We start from the raw sequence: 23,464 nt of genomic DNA on the forward strand, positions 1-23,464 counted from the left end.
TCCCGCATCCAGGATGCATATCGCACGCGCTGGTGACTGCTGAACCGCATCATCGACCGATCCACCAGGTGTTGTACTGCTTCTTTCACTATCGATCCACCTGGCGCGTTCGCGTTGGTTCAGGATATGCACAGGCTGCCCGACGACAACCAGGACTCATGTCCCAATTGCGTGAAAGTTCACCCGTGCACTATCTCGTGCCCCGACAACCGGCTTTCGTTGAAGCGGAGCTTAGAGCCGAGGGCACGCGTCTGCTGTTTCTGTTGCATCGCTCGCGCCAGCAACTGGAAACGCTTTGGAGTGAACGTTCCACCGAGTTACTTTCCGGATCTAGTCCAAAACATGAAATTGAACGTCTAGACCGTCGCTTTTATACCGAGTTGAGAAAGCTTGATCGCCTTGTTTCCCGCTTCCACCTCCTCGGGGGGCTTCTCCCGGCAGCGTTGCACCGCGAATTGACCTGGCTCTTTCTCAACCTCTGCTTGGGTGACGCGGCTATCACGCTACGTGACTTGGATGTTCGTAGCGTCTGCGCCGAACGACTCTCGGCAACTTTGTTGCAGCGGGATCGGTACGAGGCCCAGGTCGTCCGGCTTGCTCAGGAGGCTGCAGGCGTATCGGCGCCGTGGTCAGGTTCAACCAGTGGCGAACGTTGGCGGAAGCTCACGCAACCGCTGGCAGCTTTCGAGGGAATCTTCTGTGCACTTGACCGCATACTGCGAGCGTATCACTTTGATGATGACGTGTCCAGTGCGAGTGTGGACTTGGTTCCGCCCTGCTCCAATGATATCGAAGCGGATGCCTTGTCGTTGCATGGTGCCGTCCATAGTCCTCAAAGCCGCTCGATTCACGTGAGAGCGCTACTCGGGCTTGTGGAAGTGATTCGACCCTTGTTTGCGAGCTGTGCGGAGCGCATCTGGTGGGATCACTATCGGCCTCGTATCGTGGCAGCCGCTGAGCAGCACGCTCCCGAAGCCAGACGCCAGCTCTATCTGGAAGCCATCCTGTGTACGAAGCTACTGCCCACAGAGCTGGAGAGTGACGCAGACACCTCCGGATGCACCTGGGTGCGCGATGCCTTCGAACACGGCTACAACGCGGGCGCATTCTCCGACGCACAGTGGAGCGGCAGCACGTTCACGGAGTGGGATACGCTGTGGTTAGAGCTGTGGTCACGCGTAGCCCGGGATTTGTTGCCTATGACCCAGCGTCATGCATGGCAGGAGAGTCTGTCCAAGCAACCGCAAGAGAGGCAACAGAGCGCAAGAGAGAAGGAGCAGCTTCTGCTGCCCAGCATCGCGTCACTTTCTCAGAAAATTTTCGAGTCTCTAGGGATGCCTCTGGCTGACTTTGCGTACGCTCGTCCCGAAGATCATGGATTTCCTGAGAGCATGCGCTTTGCAGTTGGCTCCAACGTCCCGGAACGAAGGATTCGTGCCTGCACCGAGCTCATGGTGCGCTACATCGGCAGCGGAGTGGATCCGTATGCGACCAACGAGTGCATCCTTACGGGGCTCAGGCGGCTGCTTGCCCTGACGGACATTGCGATCCATCCCAACCGCGGTGGTGTCTGGGCACCGCGTTTCGGCGCCTTTGTCGAGACACTAGCCACAGCGATGTTCGAGCGCGTCTCCCAGCAACAGATACACGGAGATTCAGCGCTATACGATCGAATCGCGGATTGTCCCCAGGAATCCGAGCACCAACTCAGCACTGCTTGCGTATCGCGCATTGTGGAGATGCTGTCGGAGACTCTGGAGCGGGCGCTCTTATCCGCGAACAGAGCGCTGGCGAGTCGAGCGCAACACTCTCTGCGGTTGATGCTGCGGATGCTGGCCCCGACGTCGGACTCGGCGAGCTCGGCACCGCATCTATCCCTGAGTTGCACGCGTTGGGCTCGAGCGCTCTTCGAGAGCGTCGTCCTTGATACGTTCGAACAGGAATCCAAGGCGTCGAGACGTGCCACGGCTGTAGGCGTGGCGATGATCCTGTTACCGTACCTGCTGCCGCCTCAGGATGGAGCGCCTGACGGGCGCGATGACGAGCTCGAGTCACAAGTCGCATCGCGGGAGTCAGTGGAAAATCGCCTTGTGCTTCTCCTGGACTATATCCTGGAAGGCACTTCAGCGAGCGACGCACCGTTTGCCGAGGCCGCCTACCACTTCTGCCTGCGCCTGCTGGATCTGGTTCATCCATTCATGCAGACGGAGCAGCACGCTTCGGTCGAAGTGGGTGTGTTTCTCTCACGCTCTGCATACACATTCTTGATCGAGGAGTGGCTCTACCGGTTCGCCGAGCGCATCTTCGACGTCCTGGATGCACTGGAGGATCGCGATGCCTCCTCGCCAGCGCCGTCCCTACAAGTGTTCGAAAACCTCATCATGAGAATGAGTGAAGTACTGCAGAGCTATGAAGGCGACACTGACGCAGCGGACTCGCTATGGCATCGCCTCTTCATCGAAAAGGTCCTGGAGGAGCGACTCACTGGCCACCGAGCACTCGACAACGCCACGAAAGAGTGGTCTGCTGTCGTTCGTGCCCTGGTTGCTTCGACAGACAAGGCACCGGTGCGTCGTCGCCACGCGCTGATGGATCGCCTCTTGGCGGCTGCAGCTGCAGATGCAGATGCGGCTGCTGCACTGACGACGACATCATCAACAACAACAACAACGCCGCCGACGCTCCAGGCATGGCGACTTGGCCTGCTGGGTCAGGCGTGTCGACGCTATGCAGACGCTTCGGAGCTTGCGCTTCGCTACGGAGATCGCATTGCGGTGCTAATACAACGTGCCTGTTGCGCTGTTGCTGAGCGCTCGGTCTACAAAGCGGGCGGCAAACTGCTCCGTGGCTTGATGCAAGGACTGACCGATTCGTGGCCTGTAGCTGTGCGAGCAAAACAGGTACCAGTTGCCGAGCGCTGGCAGCGTGTGCGCACGCTCTGGCATCAAGGCTGCTCCTTGAGTCTCTGCATTCAGCAGATCAGCTGGCAGCACATCGAGATTCAGTGGCATGAACCTTGCCCTGATGCGGTTCAGTATGCGTGGTCCTTGTTTGCGCAGAATCTGCGAGCGATAGAAGCATTCCTCGGTGACGCTTCCGCATCCATCGATACCAATAAGGCCAAAGCAGCTGCTCGCTGGCTCTTTGCGCTTCGTCGCGGAGCACGCTGGTTGCTCTCCGGGAAGCGCATGCGCTCTGGTCTGGATTCCATCGGTGACGAAATGATCGACAATGCTTTCAATGCAGAGGACGCGTTTGATACACTAGACGAGGATCTCCCGGGCGCGTTTACCGACTCGAATGACGCTGAGCCCGTATCCGACTCGCCCCGCAAATCACCCGACTGGACTGCCTTGAATGGCAATGCTTCGGGCTTTCTCGACTTGCTTCCATCGAATGCAACGCAACTGCTCGAGCAGTGGCAAGCGCTGGTGCTGCGCATCGTCCTCGCTGCAGATCCGGATACGCTTCAACGCGATGCCCTGCGACCGTTGGAGATCGGGCACCAGGGCTTTTCCATCGATGACGCTGGGGCACAACGCGCCGGACGAGGTCGTGCTCGTCGACGCTTTGCGCTGCGGGCGGTTAACGAGTCCGCAGTGGATGTGAGCGGGTGGGCGCTGCTGGAGGCACCGCCCTGGAGCTTGCAGGCGTTTGCGTTGGCGGCACTGGAGAGCCGGCGCTCGCTCGCCGCTCGTGCCGGGAGCTTTGCGATATGCTGCGGCAGCATAGCAGCCGCACACGATGATGCATTCCCCAAGCCGCTCCTCAAAGTCTTGCTCTCGGAGCGCGGCGTCTTGAGTGACTTTCCGGGCGTCGGGCGTCGAGCACGGGCACTGCTGCTTCCCGCGTGTCGATTCCTGTCGCTGTATTCGCTCAGAGCGCTCGTTCTGAGACCCATTCTTCACGAACTCGACGCAGCGGCTGCAATCGACGACAAAGTTCTGCTTCGACAACAACGTACCCGTTTGGAAAGCGTTTTTCTTCTGCTCGATGCGCTGTCACCGCGACTCGCCAGCGAAGCACGACTCTTCCGGGAGCTCGTGGCGACGGTGTTACGCACTGCCTGTCGCGGTACCTGGATGACCAATCTAGCCAGCGTATATGCGTTTGCAATGAGGCTCTTGTTCAAGGTTGCGCTTCGTGTGCGCAGACTCGCGATGCTGAGCTCGACGCCACCTCGTGATGAGCGCTGTGCGACGCTGCCCAGCATCGACGCCGGACACCAGCTATCCGAGGGAGCATTTGCGTCGATGCTCCTCTGCGTCGCACAGCGGGGTGCGTATCCGGAGCCTTGCGCGAACGTCGCAGCGTTGACAGGCGCGACGCAGCAGCTGGCGTGGCCCACACGCGCAGTTGCTGCCTGGCTTCTGATCCAATATGATCTCGTTCGTGAAGCGCACTGGCGGGCACTCGGTGTGCGGGACTCGTTCAGCGACTCCGTGGCGGTGAGCTGGCGACGAGCCCTGGACGCTGCCATGTCGCTCGCAAACGATGCCCATCATGCGGCACTGCGACGACTCGGTACGTTGCTGGTCTGCCGACTCAGCGCGTGCAGTATCGCGCGATCGAATGCTCTCGATGCTTCGTGGCGCTCCGCGGAGCAAGTCCAGGCCCTGTTGTACGCCATGTATCTGGATGCCAAGGGCCCGTTGTCGCTCTTCATATCGTCGGCATCGAGTCCGACGGATGCTGCAGCAGCTGCAGCGGCAAACGAAGGCGATGTGTTGTCGAGTCTGACTGCTGCGGTCGCTCAGCAGTGGACGGGAGCAGCAGCTGCAGCGGGGTCGATCGCTGCCGGCGCCCTGGCGGATGTCATCCTCGATGCGGCGGCGGCATCGTGGGAGCTGCTCAGCGGTGGCCCTGTGTGGCCGTCCATTCGCGACGGCTGCCTGGGCTCTTCTCTCATGGTTAGTCGACAACCCGGTGAACACTGGACATTCGCCATGCTGACGCGAGTGCGATGCCTTGAGCGCCTCCATGGACTGATGGATGCATCGGAACGACAACGCGTCCAGTGGTACCGCGAGTCGGCGCCTGACCTCTCGATGCTCCACGGTACGCAGGTTGTCGATGGCGACGGTGCCGCGGACGACCGCCTGCGCAAACTCGAGCACGAGATCCTGGTAGCCACCGCGAGTCGCGATCTGGACAGACTAGCGCAATGCATCGAAAAATGTCCGTCGCAGCTGGTATGGCGGAGTCTGATCGTGCCAGCGCTGCGATATCTGGCCGACCAGCCGCTGTATTCGGAAGCGGAGCTTGCCGACAAACACCCGCTCATCGATATGGTGATGAGGTTAGCGAGTGCTCGTGTGCGACGGGCGCCCAATGCCTGGAATGCGCTCCTGGATGAGACTGTACCACACACCGACGCGACAGCGGTCGTGCGTACGCTGCATTGCCTCGAAGCGCTGGGTCGAGTAGCGCCACCAGCTTCGTTGCGCTACGAGCTTCTCATGGGGCGCCTCTCTGGCGTCGAGCGGGATGCTGCTGCATCGCTCCTGGCTGTCTGGGTCGCGAATCATCGCTCGCTACTGACCGAGATGCTGGAGCGATGGCGGTTGTATGTCGCGGGACTGGAGGCGGCTTTCACGTCTGGGGGCGTGCCGGCTCAGGGCGCCTTGCCTGACCGTCTGTTCGCAGCCCGGGATACACTGATAAGCTTCCTGGAGCGACTTTGTAGCTGGCGACTGCACGATGTTGCAGCGTTCTTCCAGCAACAGCCGATCTCGGTGATCGACTGGTGCCTGGCGCAGCTGGGTACCGCGCTTGTGTTCAGCGACGACCTCCGTGGCGACGTTTCCGGAATGCCCGGGAGCACGGGCTCAGCGGCGACGCTCGGGCAACGCGAATCCTTAGCGCAGCATGCGCGCAACACCTGGTATCTCTTGGCACAGACGCGAGCGCTGGTCCTTTTCCAGCGTACGTTATACGCAGTCGCTGAAGCGCGTCGAGACCCTCGCTTGTGGCCGTTCCGCGAAGCCGCCCTGCAAGCTGTTCGCCTTGCGATGAATGACCACCCGTTTGCATTGGTTGAGGGCGCCACAGCCACAGCCGCAGGCACTTCAGCCAGCACACCAGCATTGCAATGGATCGACGAGCTACTACCCTTTCTGAACGACACCGAAGTTGCCGTTCGCAAAGTCGCTGCCCAAGCGCTGGCGGCATGGAGCCGCTGGTTCGTACCCCATGCCTCTGATCACGATGATGAACGCATGCTCCACGAACCTGTTATTCGGACGTACTGGTGCGAGGCCAATGATCGAATCGACGACCAGGGCCGAGCGCTGGTGCTCGCCGCACTCATCCAGTACCATCCGTACAACGTCCGCCCGCGTTGGATGTCGGATGTGCTCCATGCACTGGTGCGCCTCACTGAAGTACGATCCTCGAATCGAGCGTCGCTTCATCATTCGACGGCTCGCCGACGCGAAGCAGCGCAGGTCGCGCGCCAGTGCCTGCAGGCGTTTCGCCATATGCACCACGCACAGTGGACTCGCGAACAGCAACAACTTGAACCGAGCGTTCGCGAGCAACTTGCGGACTTGTGGCTCGGAAGTGCGTACGTCGTCTAAGGACACGGCACACGTGATAAGGTATCTTGGAAAAAAACTGGACACGTACGAATCACATTTAAACATCCACGCCCATCGTGGCGCTACCAGGACAACGGGACACGTATCTCCTACGAAACGCGCGATCTGCAATGCAAACTTGCAATCTTAGATACAACTAGGCAGAAATCGGTACTTGATTCGATGCCTCACTGCATCCAGCGCGCCGATCGGACACCGCATGTATGCCAAGCGGCTGGCAAGTAGCGGGAAAACGCATCCGCTGTTGTTCTTGTTGTAGTTGCTGTTGTTGTTCGCGATCCGTAGATTCGCAAGCGTGCGTGCGTGCGCGCACCCGAACGTAGCGACGCTCATTGCAAGTGATCGACAAGCATAGGATGCCTGCAATATCAACCGGTGATCACAGGGGCTTGTTTGCGCACACTGTGCTTCCAGAGCATGACGAGAACGATACACTTGCAATGGGGTGGACGCACGTGCCCTGTAAGGGCACATACACATACACACACATGAATGCAAGCATGCACGCACCCTATCGTCCAAGGAGCGGTCGACGAGCGGCACCGATAATGCGGTAACCTGGATCGTTTGCGCGACTCCTTTGACGGGATCTTTTACGCGGCATACATCTTGAAAGGATGGAAAGTGATTCGCACGCCTCGTGTCTTGATTGGACACGCCACCAACTATGATCATCTCCATACGAAATGGCAAAGAGCGCATCTCTCCGTCTGTAAACTTTCCTGCAACGTATTGTTTTTTTCCATGAAAATTCTGCATACTCTGAACTGGACACGGTTCCTTTGGATTTTTTGAATTGAAACTGTTATGAATGATCATCCCGAATCAGAACTGTTAAGCAAACGGCCACGCCATGTAACGGGTGCCTGTACACGAGCCGCGCCCACACACCGAAGCGTGGAAGCGGCGAACTTATCGGACACTCGTATAGACAGGCATCCACCTCATGCGTCGCACATGGCAGCACATTATGCAGTGGAGGATGCAGGCGCCTCCTCATCATTCGATGTCGATACAGGTAATGTGCTTTCGGTTGAGGCATCGGCGTTGGCGGCCGACGCTGGCTGTACTGGGGCAGTAGGCGAGCCCGGCGGCGGGCAGGTCGGCACCGTAGACGACGAAGACAACGATAACGATAACGATGATGATCGTGATGGTGATGATGACTCGGTCTCCTCTTCGCTCAGGTGATCCGATCCCAGAGCTGCTGAGGTAGCTGCTTTTTTTCTGCTTTGGAGGAGTTGCTCCGCTTTGCGAATATGCCGCAGGGACTGTTGGCTGATCACTGATTCGTCGGCTCCAAGTGCACGCAGTTGCGCCTTGGTAAACGCCATGTCGCACACGTTCTTGAGCTGCGCGAGTGCAGCACCGCCGTCCACTTTTTCCATGCGGCGAGCTTCGCGCAGGAGCTTGAGTTGGTACTTTTGTAAATGCGTGCGCACCTGCTTCGGACTGCGGCTCTTCACGATACCAGCGATGGCAGCGAAATTCTTCGGACCGAACTTTTTGCAGCCTAGCAGAAAGAGCTCGTGTTCCACGTCTGCCCAATACCGTGTAGTGCCCAGCGGCCGTGCATGACGTTCACCCCGCCTCGAGCGGCGCTTCGTAGTTAGGTTCAGCTCGCTTCCTGCAGATTGTGCGAGTGAAGGCGCCCCATTCGTGCCGACACTGGAGGATCCCTCTGGGCCAGTCATCTCTGAGAATTCTCTGCGAGACCTTTGCCGTGCTGCGGCTGCCATTTGCTGACGATAATTCATCTTCTCGAGCGCCTCAGCTGCCGGACCAAATACTTCGCGTGCTGCAGAACAGGCCTCAGCCGCCTGGCGTGAAGGAAAGAGGAAAGTTCCATCGTGGAATGGTGCAAAAGCGCATTGATTCCCTAGGCGTGTCTCGGGAACGTTACCGGTAGTTCCACTCGCGAACGACGCGGCTTTCCCAGTTTGGTGCTTATCCGAGTCAGTGATTTGCGCTCCTTCGTCGAGGGCAACCAAATTCCGGGCGCTGCTGCTCCTCGATACGACTGCATCCACAATGCCGGGAAGAAGACGCCGGTCGCACACGCCGAACCCCTGGCTATCCTCGAATACAGAGCAATCCTCCCCGTCGATCGCCGCAGTGGGGGCACTTATCAGGTTCTGGGTGCCGCTTTGACCAACACCAGCGGTGAAACCGCTACCGGATACGATGTGGCGAAGCTTCTCGGCCTGAGTGCGCTCCTTGTCCAAGAACTTCCTACTCGGCTCAAAGGTCGCAACGTATGCGGGTGTAAGCGGGGAGAATACACCAGCAATATGATGATGCACGTCCGGAGTTGAAGCGGACTCTCCTCTCAGATACTTCTCAAGCATGCGCTGCAGAGCAGCTACTTCCGAACGGGACTTCTCAAGCTCGCATTCGAGCCGGCGAATGCGATCCGACTGCTGCTCAATCATCGTCAACAAATCCGAATCTTCTGTGGCTTCACTCGATTTGTGTGCGGACTTGATTCCACGGTCCCACGTCTGCATAAAACGATCGTCACAGCCAAGCGCCTCGTCTCCAATGCCAATGTGCAGCATAGGCAGCGCATCCATCTGGGCCGTCTCATGGATAGAATGCATGTCCGAGGCGGAACTCACGGAGAATGCTACTTCACTAATCTGTCCAAAGTTTGAAGCATCAGCGCTTATCTCTGTCCCCGGTGAGCTGTAATCTGGATCAAGCGCATCGACAAGCACACCCAAAACGTCGTTCAAATCGATGTCCTCCGTAGCGCTCTCGCAAAAGCGTCCGGGTGCGCGCCCTGTCATGCGAGATGTCTGCAACGCTGTTTCCGTCAGTTTCACAGCTCTACCGCCGCTCACGCTCTGCTTCGTCTTCGATACTTCCACACAAGGTTGCAGCAACGACGCCGTGGGGCTCTCGTCTCTTCCACTCCACGCACACGTTTTGTCCTCTGCGTCTCTGAGCCAGCCCACTTCACGATCCGCGCTCGCGGCGTCAGGGCTCAACCGAGAAATTGCGCTTGCGCTCCTCGAAATGTTCCCACCGGCTTCGTTATACTCGCCTCTTTCGCACCTGCCCTTCCAGGCTTTCGAAAACGAACCGGCAAAGTCACACTCGGTTGAAGTAGGTGTAACACAGGTTGCAACGCCAACACCAGTTCCCGTATGGAGTGTTCCCAACGTCGCCATCTCTCCGCGCCTTTTTCGACAAACTTGTACCGGACTTGATTAGTCACACGCACACAAACACACACACACCTTCGTCAGTAATAGGGTCCCCGTCCTTTGAGCCAGTTAGAGCCTGCAGTTGCCGCCGCGGCGTCGTGCTTCTTCGCGCTTAAACGCAGTCAAACCTGTCGTATACGGAGCATCCGCACGTTACGCTATCGTCGCCGATCCTTCGTCGAAATCGCGAGACCCCGCGGCGGTGTCGCGCGATCGTCGAAGCGCGCACGAACACCACGAACACGAGGGCTTGTGAGAGGCCGCACGAATGGCTTGGTTCAAAGCGTGTCCGTTATATCCAGATAAGTTCGTTATCTGAGATTTTTTCGATGCGTCGCTATGTCACGCGCTCAGTCGTTATATGTGACACGTGTTTGGCACGCGCTTCCTCCAGCGGCGATGCGGGCGGCGATCCTACCTGGCGGGCGCTAGGGCGCCGAGACGCGCTCAGTCGTGCGTTTCATCAGCGTTTTAAGATCGTTTCTTGAGCGTCTTGGGCGACAATCGCGCGCTGCTCGATGGTGCGCGGTTAGCGGCTCATCCAGACGCGGGACCTGCACAGAAGATGGTACGAGCGGCGATCCACATGGCACACACGCCTGCAACCCGCGTACATATGTGGGGCATCGTTGTTGTCGGTATGCTGAACGCGTGATCCATGCGTCCACGAGCTTGAGGCCATGCTTTTAGGGGAAGCGAAATATATTCAGAAATGAGTTAGAGAAGCGTTCGTCCGCGTATCCGGGACTATCGATTCTGAAAGCTACGCGCTTTCCTGCACGCCGGTGTGTCTGCTGGGACCCGTCCGAGGCGTTCACAACACGGTACTCCACCGCGAGACGTCTGCGGAGACTGTCTCTTCACGGGATCGAGGCGCGTTCCATCAGTGCCAGAAGCGTTCTACGGCGACACAGAAGATTTGTGAACTCCTCGGGTGTCCGTTCGAGACGTTAGTGACCTGCGCTGGAACCAGGGGCTTGTTGCCGGTCTTGAATAGACCCGCAGCGCAGACAAGGCCACTAACACCACGGATGACGCGCTGGCGGAACGTGGCGACGAAGGCAATCTCTGAGCACTTGCCGCAGCAGCGTGATGCGCCCCAGTGCGACTGAACTGCAACGAAGCCATGCTTACTGTAGACGAGCCCGAAGGAACGACGGAAGGAGCCCGTTCGGCTCCTTCCTTAATTCAGCGTTCTGGAACAGGAACAGGAACGTGTCCGTAAACGAGGCGGAGCATGTCGCCTGGCAATCAGCAAGCTCCGCCCACCCGGTGGATCCTCGCGCGCCACTCTTGAGCGAATCGCGATTGGCACAGGCCCCACAACACCCACGTGCATGGAAGAAACACAATTCTTGAATCTGGTGCCAAATTGCTGAACATGCGAACAAAAGACTCGAGACTTTGATGCCATAGCATGCCAAGCGCTCTTTCGCCACCGCAAACCTCCATGGCATAGTTGGTATCCACAAGGTCGCCAGATCAACGTTACCGCTGTGTCTAACTCGGACACGCTTCCGAAGCATTTGGAGTGTTTTACCGTTCATAGAGAAGCTGTGCTGTCTCTCATGGTCGCCAGCCTGCCGCATCTGCGCACACGATAGGGAACGTGATTCAATGAACTGATCGCCGCACTGGCAGCACCCCAGGCGTGGTAGCGAACCGGCAAGGCAGGCTAGGCACCGAGAGGCTCGTACACTCGCACCGTGATTCCCAAAAGACGCGTACAGATGCTCTTGATCCATCGACTCTGAATCCACCGTGTCGCAGTTCAACGCTTTCCGGGATATCGAGCAGTATCGTATACGCCTTTATGGAGGCGTGTAGGATCTTTTATAGGATGCTAGAATCACCGTGATTCCCAAAGACGCGTACAGATGCTCTTGATCCATCGACTCTGAATCCACCGTGTCGCAGTTCAACGCTTTCCGGGATATCGAGCAGTATCGTATACGCCTTTATGGAGGCGTGTAGGATCTTTTATAGGATGCTAGAATCACCGTGATTCCCAAAGACGCGTACAGATGCTCTTGATCCATCGACTCTGAATCCACCGTGTCGCAGTTCAACGCTTTCCGGGATATCGAGCAGTATCGTATACGCCTTTATGGAGGCGTGTAGGATCTTCTAAACAACCCTTCAGTACCACCGCCGATCGACGCATCGATCATCCGCCCTGTGCAAGTCATCGGCGGGGCAGGCGTCACGGATCGCGCCGCCGGCGAGCGCAGCGGCGCCTCGGACGGCCGTTGCTTCGCCAGCGTCGCTGCGCACGCTCTCCAGCCACAGGTACCGTTGTTGGAGCCGAACGTTACCTATCACGAACTCCGTCATGTTTGTATTCTGGTGGCCGTCACATTCAAGAAATTTTCTTGCCTCACCTGTCAATAATTGTTACAGTGAATTACACTTTGTGAAAAACAGGTATGGCTCTTCTTTTCGACGGGCTACGCAGCACCGGCGCTTCTGTGTCCGGTTGACGCTAGCAGAGGATGCGCGTTCGGCTGCCAGCGGTGCTGGGAGCACACGCAACCGCCCGCACGTTCCGTCGGCACCCTCGTGGTGGGAGCTCGGCGACGAAGACAACGGAAAACCATGACGGTGCCCGCGGAGGTCGCAGAGGCCTTCCACGCCGACTACGTGCCGTTCGGTGCCGACCGGGATGCGACACTAGCCCAGGAGCGCTACTCCCTGGACCAAATTATATATCGTTCAAAACGGACGAACGGTCTGCTGGAGGTAGAACACAATATGGAGGCTTTGCGGCAAGTGTCAGCAGCAGAGTGGAAGGCGCTCTTTGATCTGCGCTCGGGGCGAACAGTGTTTCCGTTCGGCTCCGGGGTGTGGTCCAAGAAGGAATGGGTGCTACCGTCGATTCCAGACGGCGACGTTGTCAGCATGTTCGAGGGTAACTCGAACCTGTTCTGGGCGGAGCGTTTTGGGAAGGAAGTGCTTGGCATGGACGACCTGTGGGTGAAACAGTGTGGGAACTCGCATACGGGCTCGTTCAAAGACCTGGGCATGACTGTGCTCGTCTCGCAGGTGAATCACATGATTAAGAGCAACAAAGCGAAAATCAAAGCTGTGGGCTGTGCCAGCACTGGTGATACATCGGCAGCGCTGGCTGCCTACTGTGCAGCCGCCGGTATTCCCTCCGTGGTGTTTCTGCCGGCGGACAAGATTACCATTTCGCAGCTTGTGCAACCGATCGCGAACGGCTCTATCGTTCTATCCATTGAAACTGATTTTGATGGCTGTATGAAGCTGATCCAAGAAGTTGTTGAGCAGTACCCTATCTATCTCGCAAACTCGATGAACTCGCTGCGCCTGGAAGGTCAGAAGACCGTAAGCATCGAGATCGCGCAACAGTTTGACTGGCAGGTGCCCGACTGGGTCATCGTGCCTGGGGGAAATCTAGGTAATGTGTACGCATTCTACAAAGGATTTGCGATGATGCGAGACCTGGGACTAACGGATCGACTTCCACGCCTCGTTGTGGCACAATCAGCGAACGCGAACCCTCTCTATCTGGCCTACAAGGCCGGTGGCTATAAAGGCGACTGGAGCGCATACGCACCTGTCACCGCGAAGAAGACGGTTGCAAGCGCGATTCAAATCGGAGACCCAGTAAGCATTCATAGGGCGATACGTGCAATCGATGAAACCAACGGTCTGGTCGAGCAGGCCACTGAAGAGGAACTCCTTGACGCTGCTGCCCAGGCAGATCGGACTGGCATGTTCAACTGCCCGCACACGGGAGTTGCGCTTGCGGTGCTGATGAAGCTGCGCGAGCGGGGTATCATCGGTGTGAAAGATCGCACGGTCGTTGTGAGCACCGCGCATGGGCTCAAGTTCACGGACAGTAAGGTCGCGTACCATGAACGAAAAATACAGAATATCGCGAGCCGTTACGCGAATGACGTTCACAGGGTACCAGCGAGCGCTGGCCACGTGATCGACCTCCTGCGGGCACGCGGCGTCGTCTGAGGGTGCGCTTCGCTCCAACGAATACAATTCACTGGACGAAATCCTTTTGCTTTCCGCATAAACGCTTGTTCTTGGACGCGGGACGCATAAATAGATGTAGCTTTGGATGCAATGAACGCGGCGTTCACGCTGCGGTACCGATGGAAACAACACGCAAAGTGAAGCGGGGACTATGCACCCGCCGTCGAGGGCGCTTCGCAGAATCCGCTGACCATTACCCTCCGCAGAGGTATGCTTCGCAACACGCGCGAGCGTCTCCAAGCAAAGCGCTTCCCGTCACGCACCCTGTACCTTGAGGCATATTGGCGGATGTTGCGCACCACGTCACGTGCATGCCGTCGTGCGGCTCGCCGGATTCACACATCTAGGCGCGAATGTCAAAACAGACGCCTACTGTAGGATAGCGATACTGTGCTACTGAGATGCTGTGTCCGCATCGCTACTTCAGACGCTATGGCGGACGCTGACGGCACACTCGGTGCACGGTGGACCGTCATCGATGACCATGGCCCCCGAAAGCAAGCACGGGCATTGGCAGCTGAATCACAGGGGTAGGGCGTGGCATGATGAACGCTTTCCCGGATGCCGATGTACATTGCGCAGTCGGGAATCCCCAGTCAGTGCCGATATCTTGTTGATCCAACACCAATGCATTCCACGCGCCGGTGTTGCAAATTGTCAGGTATCGAACTTTTCAGAGGATAGATGGACACGGTCTGTGTTGTCGTGCATATTTTCGGTAGTATCGAATCATGGAAGATCATAAATGTTTACGAATTGTAGAGCTAAATTGTTCCCGGTGCATATATGCAACGCCGCAGCCGGTCAAGGTACCCAAACTGCACCACACCAGTGCCTCTGTCGTGGCAAGAATCCAGCGCCGCCTCTCCTGAACACTGATTTTTTTCAACGCAAGTCTTTCGCGTTTTAGCACAATGCACGCACAGACTACGAAACGGTTCCATCTAGATTTCGCTCGACACAGAGCAGGTGTACACGACCAGGGCTTTAGGCTTTACCGAGTGTTGATCGATGTGCTCAATGCTCAGTCAAGAAAGGCCATGTGCGCATTGTTCATGGTGCAGAAAGACATACGACGGCGACGCTTCTCGCATTCGATTGCCTAGCCGTCCAAGGCTCCGGCAGCTTACCGGACACCAAGGATTGCATCCAGCTCTCTTTCTTCTTGTACCATTCTCAGCGGGCACCCATGCTCGTGATGCGAGTACGCCGTCGAGACCGCATCGAGTGCGGGAATCGAGTCAGAACGATTCCCGCACTCGATGCACGCTCTCGACCATGGAACAGGCTGGCAGCCGTTGTGCACAAAAACACGTGCAGCGCCATAGACTGCTGCCGAACGACGCGACTTATCGGTCATTTGCTTTTCCAATGCATTGATCAAGTGGTCGGATGCACGTTCCTTGTCACCGTGCAGAAAAAAAGAAATCCACGGCGACTCCAGGTGCGGTCCCGTGTGCTCGTGCCCGAAGTCATCCGCGTGATCCATTCGTGCGCCCAACGACGCTCTGAATGAAGCGTTCTGTGTATCATTCTCTGCTCGATACGGTGCACAGCGCGTCCAGCTGGGTCCCGGGGCTTACCTTGCCGAGTGGCATGGATGCGGTGGGTGCAGTGCGTATTCCTTTTTTCCATGGGATTCGCACACACGTGAGGTACACCTTGGGACGTAACCTTGCCCTTTCCTATGTATCTAGCTACAGTTCGTTACGTACCTTTTCGTCACCTTGTCTTCCGCAAGCACGCACGCGGACCGAAGGGCGCGGTGTCGCTCCCTCCCGCTCACCAGCGGAGAAGCAGCAGAGCAGTTCGGTGCGCGGTGAGCCTGGGAACGAATTGTCGAAGAATGGTGACGCGGATGCGAACGACTCGTCTATAGATCTGTGAGCATAAGAGTGGCGTTCGAAAACAGACAAAGCGTCATAGACTGGATCGAGTCAGATCGGAGGCCATGCCACAAAGCGAAGCGCGATGTTGATTACTGCTGCATGCTCCATGACCGCTTTTGAGTGGTAGAAATCGAAGTCATCTAACAGCAGGGCAGACCAATTCGGGAAGTAGAAGCTACAGAGTGATTTTACGAAGGATGAAGTGTTGAGCGACACTGTCCATTTGGCGATTTGTAGGCGACGAACGACAGAATCGACACTGGGACTGATCGTGCCCTCGTATTCGCTTGGTTCTTCTTTATGGAGACCGGGTTGCCGCACTTTGCGAACCCACATCCAGATGTACTACATTTCCTCAATAGTGTAATCGAGTGAGACTGACTTTGGTCCTTCCTCTTGAAACCTTTCGCGTTTCGGTTCGAAATCGATCGTGTTTTGCCGAATGCACGACGATATCTCGGCGAAGCGTTCTCCTTGCCTTGTCCAAGCGTGTCTCCTCATCATCGTACGTAATTACGGTACAGAAACTTCATGACCTGTCGCTTCTTAAGTACTATTTCTTTGAGCGGGTATCAAATGCAACGAATTCACTATGAGACAGTGATTGATGCAGAGTTTGGGTAGCACTATGTTGTTTGCATGTCGCTCAAGATACGGACTACGAGAAAGGCGGTTCATCCACCTGCCGTCCGTAAAATGACTGACTTGGACAATAAAGTTCCTCTTTCGCAGTGAACCACCGACAGCGTAAATAGTTTCCGCCAGCTTTCTCCAATCTACACGGTACATTCCTGCCAAAGAATATCCACGATGAAAACAACCAAATACGAAAACGACATGCCCGTGAACTTGTTCCGGAATGCACTGCTCTGTGTGTAACGCTGCGGGCGACGATGTGCATCCATGGCGAGGCTGCGGTGGTATCCGCAGTGTGAAGACCGCCACGAATAACACCGCAAGTTGCTCGTATTCCATTAGATTCGCATCCTCAATGGACGCCCGCCCAGTTGAAAGCGCATACACCAATGCACAACCATGCATATGAAATGAGACTCGCAAGTGCAGCAAGCACCTCTTTCGAATAGATTGCCCATCAACTCCAGACGGTGTCGCGAAACACCGATTCCGGGATCGTACCGAACAATTCCACCAAGTGCCGTCACGATATGGTGCCGTTTTGGAGCGCCAAGTACGCTCAACACATATCGGATGTGGTGGTGCACTCGCCGCAGACGTTCGCACGCTGCATCCGCAGCACCATTCCATGCGCGATGCAACGCCTCCTGCCTCGCCATACACTGCAGCCAGATGCCCAGAAGCCCGTAGGCTTCACACAACGTCTCTGGTGCACGTTCTCGGGTCGTGAGCGTTCCAGGACAACCTGGAATTCCATCACTGCAAAACAAAATTGGCAATAACGGTATCGCTGCTCGGGTTGTTGTTCAGATATCGGCTCTAGCGGCGCCGTCGGCAGGCGATTCAGGGAGTGCCTCGGCGGCAATGGGGGCCACCAGCGTCGCGCCTCAGCCCGCCGCCGCGCTGCCGTTACACCAGCACACACACACCTGCCTCGCTGTGGACAGCGCCAGCTTCGGTGCTGTCTCCGGCACGGCAGCCGCGGCACGCAACATAGCGCGCGCGTACCGCCTACCTGCTGGACGTTCCCGGGGGCGGGGATTCTTCGCACCTCTTCGTGCGGCTAGTCGTACGAGAACTCCAGAACCTGTTCTACGGAACATGGGCGGATCACTTTCTGGAATGCAGAAAATAGACCGAAAGGTCTTCGATATGCGGTTGACAGCAAAGAGGCTTGGTCGTCTTGCAGTCAAGCACCAACGTCTCGCTGAACAGGAAAAGGAACGGACGCGGAAAGCGCTTTCGAGCGGAAACCTGGAAGCGGCACGCACGCACGCCGAATCATCTATCCGCAACAACAAACAATCCAACGCATACTTAAAACTACAAGCTCGGATGGACGCTGTTGCGGCACGAATAGAGTCGAGTCAGAACTTGCGTCTCGCCACGGGGAATATCACGGCGGTGTCGACGCACCTGAGTCGAGCTGTAGAGCGAATGGACTTGGAAGAAATCGCGAGCCGTTTAGCGCAGTTCGAGCGCATTATGGAGGATATGGACGTGCGTTCCACATATGTGGACGAGACCATGCGTACTGTGGCCGACGTCGGGGCGCCACGCGAAGAGGTGGACCGCTTGATTCAGAGAGTCGCCGATGAGTACGGTCTCGAGCTTGCCGATGCTTTGGCTTCACCAGGGTTGACTGCGCTCGATGCCACACGTGTTCGGCGAGCAGACGAAGAGCGCCGGAGGCAACGTCGTCTAGACGAGGAAGAGCGCGCACGACTAGAGGCACGGTTCGCGAAGCTATCTGCGCCGGCACCCTGATGTCGCCATCGCAACACCATGCACGGGAGATGTGCTGGTTATGCAATGCTCCGCGAATACATGGGCAGTGTGTGTGTGTGTGTATGTCAACACCTAGTCATTCGTGTTCTCTGAATAAACCATCAGTGCCGCAGCGACTGCAGAGCGAAGAAGCTGAACGGCAGCACAAAGCAAGATGGATTGGCGTTGACGCAACAGCTCCGCGTACGTGGAGTGTGCCTGACAACTAGCGCCCAGAGATACCGCATCTATGGAAAATGTTGAGCGAACACTTCCTACCAATACCTATCAACTGATTCTGTCCAGTTCGAATAGATCGGCCTCGTCGTGCCGCGCTGTGTATTCGTCATGAAACTGAATAAAATGCGTTTCAATTGGAGACGACATTTGATATCCCATCGCTTCTGCCAAGCGTCAAGCAAAGGGTTTTCCGCATGGCGCGTGCAAATCGTTGGAAACCCTGACCTCAAACCATTCTGATCGCGCTCGCTCATGCCGGTGACAAGCGTTTCAGCGTGCATTACATATTCGTCAAGACGCACGCGATCTGTTGCTGCGACTCGTTGCTGCTGACCAGCGCACCTATGCAAGCATCTACTCGATGCGTTCGCTCGGCAGGTTCCGCAACCCACAACGTTAACCGTCACCTCCGTGCCGTCCGCCAAACAGACGATGGCGCAGGACCTTGCTCGTGCTCTTGCAGCGAGCTGGTCACCCGAGCAAACATACCGATGCGGGGAGTACCGGTGCTCAAATCTCCCGCTGTTGCTGGTCGAAAGAGAGCGCACCAGGCCCTTCGAAGACGAGCATGAGCACCCCCGCCATGATGCTGATCGTCTGTACGAATTCATACTGTTTGACATCTCGCGCATACTGACCAAAAGGTGAACGATCATTGACCTTCCAGAAAGCCGACATCAGCAGATTGTGTGCCGCATAAAACGCAATCAGAATGGACCCGCTGATGCGTGTCCGGTACCCAGCCAAAACCGCAACCATGACCGGTACTGCAAGCAGCGTTCCTAAAAATCCCAAGGACGATAGAAAATCGATGGGTAACAGCACCAGCATGATGCGTGCAGTCAGTTGCATGTATTCGAAAACTTTCTGGGAGCTCAGCAAGGCGGATCCTGAAGCGGTACCACTGCTAGCTGGGCGGCTGAATCCGCCCAGAAGTCCACCGGGAAGTGCGCTGAGGCCTTTTTTAATACGTGCATTCGCCGCAACCATGAGGAACGAGCCAGCCAGGCAAATATTCCGAACCAGAAACGACACGTTGCCCCCAGTTGCCGGAGCGTCCCTGCCGTACAATGCCTGTTGCACGAGGATATGGACGATGAGCACGTATGACGCTCGCTCCTGCAGTGAGAGCAAGGCCCGATCGCGCTGGAAAGCTTTCCCAGTGGTGCGTGCCCGCCCTGCTGCGATAATGGCCAGCGACGCCGACACCGAGAGGCACACCATACCCAGTAGGAAGAGGGTGCCGGCCCAAACGGGGACCCCGTAAAAGTGCCGCAGAAAGCGCGCTTGGCCACCAAGATCTGAAAGCACCCGCAAAGCGTCCTCCAAAAACGTAGCAACCAAGAGCACGCGAGTAATCATGGAAATGCTACCTTTCCCGATTCGCCCCGAGCGACCGAAGTGCGTCGACAGGTTTTGGACGGCAGCGGCAGCAGCGCCTCGTAGTGGCGAGCCACTGGTAGCGCTGGTTACCGGACCGGCAGCACCAGTCCAGCCAGGCCCCGAACTCGATTGCACAGGACTTGGTCCAACAGCCGCGTCTCCAGCGTACATAGGCTGTTGTTCCGCACTTGGAACAGCGCCGTGCGGCGCTCCGTAGCGCGGACCTCCATAAACGCCCCCCTGGGTGGGATAAATGCCTTCCATGTCGCAGCTCACGTTTCTGAGAAACCGGTACAACCTTTGAGGCGACGGGAAACTATTCTCGAGTCCAAAGTGCGAACAGAGGTCGTCGACTCGCCGAACAGATCGTGTTGCAGAAAAAGGTCACCGTGCGCCGAGAACAAACGCCTTTCAAAAGAGAAACGTTGTCGTCGCCAGCGGTGTAATGGCGGCGAACAGCGTCCTAGACAAAACGTCTCCATCTGACGTGCAGACGCCTCCCAGTTTTTTTCCATTGACAAAGCGTTTACTTAGGCCAGCGTTCTCCAATTGTACGCTTTTTCTTCTCTTACTTTTTTTGTGTTATTTTCAGTACCCTGTAAAGGATCCATCAATCCCCTGCTCCCAAGTTACATTACCTATACGTCTTCTCGGATATTCTGGTCGTTTCATACGTCCTATCGTGTGTGCCTAGTGCCTGCCTTTCCGTATCCGCCTTTGCACCTTAACCGCTGGAGTAGATACTTCATAGAGTTAGACCAGCTTTTCTATATCACAGAGGGCATCGGCTCGAGGCGTGGTTCACCCGACGTAGAATCGGATCTCGTCTTCAGTTTGTGCTTGGACAGTCTGCGGATGCAGGCTTGCCTTCGCTGCACGACACGCTGGAGACACTTGGCTGTTAGGATATATCCTGGGAGCCGCCCCTCCACTTCGTGATCATGCATCGAATGCGTTGTTGTCGGTTGGCTATGCGGGTTTGTGCTTGACACCCACCACAGTGGGTAAGCGCAGAAAGCGCAATGTGCCCGTGTGCGTATCCGATTCGCTGGACCTTCCGACTAGAAGTTCGATTTAGATGCACCCTCCACGGGGTGTGTGAACGCACACGCCACCATTGCCTCCTGCATTCCAGTCGTTCATTGCGTATCTGCCACAGCGCTAGCATAGAATCAAAAGTACATTAGTCAAGGTCGATTCGAATGCGACCTTTATCTTGCCGGACGCGTGAAGCCACCCTAAACCACAGGGGAAACTCTACGAACCACCCTTTCAGCGGCTTCGTATCCGCTCCCCAAATACATAGGCGGGCAAGTCGCTTATTCCAGCTTCGACGGCGAACATACTGCCAGCCGTCTTCCAAAGTATCCGCCGAGATTGTTTCCAAAGTTTAGGTAGGTACCCAAGGTAGAAGGTAAAACGGAGCCCGAGTTCGAGGATTGAACCAGGATTTGCGCCGGAGCCTGCAGCGTTGATTCGGGAGGGGCGGATAACTGCTCAGAATTTTCGTCAGCTTTTTCTGCTGCTGCTGCCTCCGCCCCTCCGTTCGTTGCGGTCAAGGTCCCTGGCGTGGGCTTCCTTCGCCGTCGCCCAAGCACCCCGCGTTCGCCCACTTTCAGAGCTTCTCCGGAAAAACTAGACCTCTTATGCGGGCGTGGTGTGTTGGGCTTAAAGATAGTTGTTCTTTGATGAATAGTTTGTGACTAGTTTGCATCGCGCTCAGTGAGCGCACCTCGGAGATCAGGCAGGCATGAGACACGACGCACATGCCGTTGTTGAAGGGGAACGTGATCCTGATCTCTAGCATGTAGATCTATTGTAAACGTTGTATTTTCGTTCAGGCCATAGCAACGTACAGTCTTTCAGTTCGATTGTGCTTCAAACCTCAAACAAGTCTAGTCAAGTGTTTTTTCGCAGTATATAACAGAAGGGTTCAAAGAGCGTTCTTTCTCAAAAAACAAAAAAAGGAAAGCTATGAAAAAGCAAGTGCACGATCCTGGAGGCCCAGTGTCGCCGGCTGCCAGAAAAAAACAAAAAACAGTGTCGAGTCCAGAAGAAAAGGAAGAGAAGAAGGACCGAAAGGGGGATGCCCTACGTCGAAGGCGGCAAGAAAGACGACTGTACGACGAGATGGTGGTGAAAGCCTTCCTTCTTGGACATATCAAGGATCCCTACAGGGAAAAGTTGCGAGACGCTATCGAAATACGTGTCGACTCGTACTCCAAGAGTATTGTCAAGGCGTTGTCAGGACTGATGCATTTGGCGAGGGAGATGTATCGCGACGTGACGCACATGCAAACGGTCGAGATTCCAGACGATATCTTCGACAAGACGTTTATTCGCCACCTGATGCTTGGTACAGGGGAGATGCGGAGGGAAAATGAGCAGTACATGCCGTACACGAAAACTTCGCGCAATTCCGCTTCGAAGGTAATCGATACAGCGGTGACGGAAATATTGACACATACGGAGTGAAAAAGTACATCACGAATCTGAAGAACCATCTGATCGTGAACCTCGAACGTTTCATGATACGCGCCGTATTTGGACTCTACCCGGGCATCTCTCGCTATGGGAAATGGGCGATTATCAACGGCATCACGAACGATCGCAAGCATGAAGATGAGGTCGAATTTGTTGACCAGAAGGCGTCAAAAGAGAGCACGAATGAAGCTGCTGTGATCCGTGCGGTTGGACAAGAGCATCGTGTGGTGCTCGGGCTGGTGCATCCAGCAGAAAAGGTATAAGAGTTGAAAAAAGATAAGGAAAGATACGATTGTCTCCTCCTACGGTATTTCGTGTTTTTGGACCGTGAACTCGATCGCAAAGCGGAGATGAAGCTGAGTGAAGAGACAAATGGAGAGTGGGAGAGACGGAAGAATTTCCTAATGGGGAAGTGCTTCAACGTCGTTCCGTCATGCAATGCCAAGTCACATTTTGTTACTATCGACTCCAGAATCCCTCACGGCATCATGAAGGAGATCAGTCCGGAGTTCAATGTTAACAGGGAGGAATTCTCCGGTGAAAACCGGATGACGTACTGGAAGAACATCTTCGATTTCAAACGCCTGAGAGTGAGCAAGCAAAAAGTGTTCACTGGGATAATCGAAACCGATGGAGTAGCCTTGTGTGTACACTATCGGCGGTTGAAGACAGATCAGCCAGTCCCTCCCTCGGCTGCGCCCATGACGAAGGATGAAGAAAACAAAGAGGCGGGTCCTGCAATGCAAGAGGTGGAGGACAACGACTTTGTCGTTGGCGCGGCGGAGCATGAAGAAAACAAAGAGGAGAATCCTACGACTCAGTAGGTAGAGAATAACGACCTTGTCGTTGACGTAACGAAGGATGAAGATGAGAAGGAAGCGGACCCTGTGATGCAGGAGCTGAGGGGGAACGACCTCATCGTTGACGCGGCGAAGCATGAAGAAAACAAGAAGGCGGGCTCTGAGAAGCAGAAAGTGCAGGATAACGACTTTGCCGTTGGCGCTGACCCCGGAAACACAAATATCATAAGCATCGCAGCACCCACGCGCGCGGAAAATGGTACTCACGGTAACTTACGTCAGAAAGACATGCGTCTATTGAGGTTCTCGAGAGCGATATACAATCGATAATCGGGAATCATGAATGCGAGGAAGAAAATTGAGGCATGGAATGCAGGAATGGAGGATCACCTGGAAGCTATGAGCGAGGTGACGAGCTGCGGAGCGGACTTTGAAGCTTTTCGGAAATT

At 56.0% G+C, this 23,464-nt stretch overlaps 5 protein-coding genes and 1 non-coding gene across 6 annotated transcripts, besides 2 other annotated features; 4 read left to right on the plus strand and 2 right to left on the minus strand.

Moving 5' to 3' along the window:
• Nucleotides 1–158: 158 nt before the first annotated feature.
• Nucleotides 159–6,578, plus strand: CYME_CMR335C (hypothetical protein; the record flags this gene model as incomplete). The annotated part of the gene is made up of 1 exon (XM_005538520.1): nucleotides 159–6,578. The coding sequence occupies one exon, from the start codon at nucleotides 159–161 to the stop codon at nucleotides 6,576–6,578; it is 6,420 nt and encodes a 2,139-aa protein (XP_005538577.1).
• Nucleotides 3,282–6,606: a sequence feature (possible transcribed region).
• Nucleotides 6,607–7,567: 961 nt separating this feature from the next.
• CYME_CMR337C (hypothetical protein) lies at nucleotides 7,568–9,772 on the minus strand (the record flags this gene model as incomplete). Its single annotated transcript, XM_005538521.1, has 1 exon — nucleotides 7,568–9,772. The coding sequence occupies one exon, from the start codon at nucleotides 9,770–9,772 to the stop codon at nucleotides 7,568–7,570; it is 2,205 nt and encodes a 734-aa protein (XP_005538578.1).
• Nucleotides 9,773–10,292: 520 nt separating this feature from the next.
• CYME_CMR338T lies at nucleotides 10,293–11,958 on the plus strand. Its single transcript, XR_002461629.1, has one exon. It is a non-coding gene; the product is annotated as a hypothetical transcript (transcript).
• A 445-nt stretch (nucleotides 11,959–12,403) lies between these two features.
• CYME_CMR339C (threonine synthase) lies at nucleotides 12,404–13,795 on the plus strand (the record flags this gene model as incomplete). The annotated part of the gene is made up of 1 exon (XM_005538522.1): nucleotides 12,404–13,795. The coding sequence occupies one exon, from the start codon at nucleotides 12,404–12,406 to the stop codon at nucleotides 13,793–13,795; it is 1,392 nt and encodes a 463-aa protein (XP_005538579.1).
• Nucleotides 13,796–17,205: 3,410 nt separating this feature from the next.
• Nucleotides 17,206–18,108, plus strand: CYME_CMR340C (similar to procollagen N-endopeptidase; the record flags this gene model as incomplete). Its single annotated transcript, XM_005538523.1, has 1 exon — nucleotides 17,206–18,108. The coding sequence occupies one exon, from the start codon at nucleotides 17,206–17,208 to the stop codon at nucleotides 18,106–18,108; it is 903 nt and encodes a 300-aa protein (XP_005538580.1).
• A 750-nt stretch (nucleotides 18,109–18,858) lies between these two features.
• CYME_CMR341C (similar to surfeit locus protein 4) lies at nucleotides 18,859–19,995 on the minus strand (the record flags this gene model as incomplete). The annotated part of the gene is made up of 1 exon (XM_005538524.1): nucleotides 18,859–19,995. The coding sequence occupies one exon, from the start codon at nucleotides 19,993–19,995 to the stop codon at nucleotides 18,859–18,861; it is 1,137 nt and encodes a 378-aa protein (XP_005538581.1).
• Nucleotides 19,996–20,861: 866 nt separating this feature from the next.
• Nucleotides 20,862–23,464: part of a sequence feature (repetitive element) that runs on past the window's edge.

This window comes from Cyanidioschyzon merolae, chromosome 18 (genome assembly GCF_000091205.1).
Source record: "Cyanidioschyzon merolae strain 10D DNA, chromosome 18, complete genome".
NCBI classification, from domain to species: domain Eukaryota; phylum Rhodophyta; class Bangiophyceae; order Cyanidiales; family Cyanidiaceae; genus Cyanidioschyzon; species Cyanidioschyzon merolae.